The 1,165-nt window shown below is 46.1% G+C and overlaps 1 protein-coding gene across 1 annotated transcript in view; it reads left to right on the forward strand.

The window, feature by feature from the left end:
- The first annotated feature begins 341 nt into the window (after positions 1-341).
- Positions 342-1,165, forward strand: part of LOC138859439 (uncharacterized) — a 2,283-nt gene continuing 1,459 nt past the window's right edge. The window contains exon 1 of the mRNA XM_070114702.1: positions 342-504. Coding sequence (XP_069970803.1) covers positions 342-504 — 163 coding nt within the window. The remainder of the gene's footprint in view (positions 505-1,165) is intronic.

Here is a 1,165-nt window from a genome sequence, read left to right on the forward strand (position 1 = left end):
TAAGTGTAATAATATTAACGTTACGTACAGTGTGAATAATCTTTATCATCATTATCAGTACGAGGAAAGAGATAAACAACAGTAGTAAAGATCGAATATATTTACAGGCTAATTTGCGAGTCTTTCTCTCTCCCTCTCTCTCTCTCTCTCTCTCTCTCTCTCTCTTTCTGTCTGTCTGTCTCTCTCTCTCTCTCTTTCACTCTCTCTCTCTCTCTCTTTCACTCTCTCTCTCTCTCCCTTCCTTCCTCCCAGAGTATAGTCAGAACCACACTTTGCAGTTATCAAATATTCCTGTTCGATAACTTTTCTTCTTTTCTTCACACTCTCCTGGAAGCACCGACATGCGAGCGTCCTTCGCGGCACTGATCGTGGGCGTGTGGGCGTGTGGGCGAGTGTCGGCGCTAACTTCGCTGGGAACTTACTTCATTACAGGACCAGAATATAAGGACAGGAAGCCTAACTCTCGACAAAAATGGACCATCTCAAAAGTCCAACTTTCGTCAGGTATTCCTCTTTTTTTTCTTTCGTTCTGTTTCTTCTTCCTTTCTTTTTCTTTTTCTTTTATTTTTCTTCTTTCTTTCTTTTATTCTCATTCTCCCCCTTTCTCTCATTTTCTCTCATATTCTCTCTCTCTGTCTCTCTCTCTCTCGCTCTCTCTCTCTCTCTCTCTCTCTCTCTCTCTCTCTCTCTCTCTCTCTCTCTTGTTGACGAATAGATGAATAGACAAATAAGTAACTAAATAAACAATTATATCTCTGTCTATCTCTCCATCTCTCATTCGTTCTATTTCTCTCTCTCTCTCCCTTTCCTTCTCTCCCTCTCTCTCCTCTCCCCCTGCCTTCTCCCTTTCTCTCTCTGTCTGACCTTCTCTTTCTTTCTCTCTCTCTCTCTCTCTCTCTCCCTCTCCCTCACTTCCCCCCCCCCTCTCTCTCTCTCTCTCTCTCTCTCTCTCTCTCTCTCTCTCTCTCTCTCTCTCTCTCTCTCTCTCTCTCTCTCTCTCTCTCTCTCTCTCTCTCTCTCTCCCTCTCCCCCTTTCCCCTCCCTCTCTCTCTTACTTTCCCCTCTCTCTGTTCAGGCGACGCGGCGAGTCCCTTGGCCGTCCTCGAGTGCAGCCGACGTTGCACAGCCACGCCAGGATGCTCGTCTTTCAGCCTCCGAGCGAGCA

Source organism: Penaeus vannamei, chromosome 36 (genome assembly GCF_042767895.1).
Source record: "Penaeus vannamei isolate JL-2024 chromosome 36, ASM4276789v1, whole genome shotgun sequence".
NCBI lineage: Eukaryota > Metazoa > Arthropoda > Malacostraca > Decapoda > Penaeidae > Penaeus > Penaeus vannamei.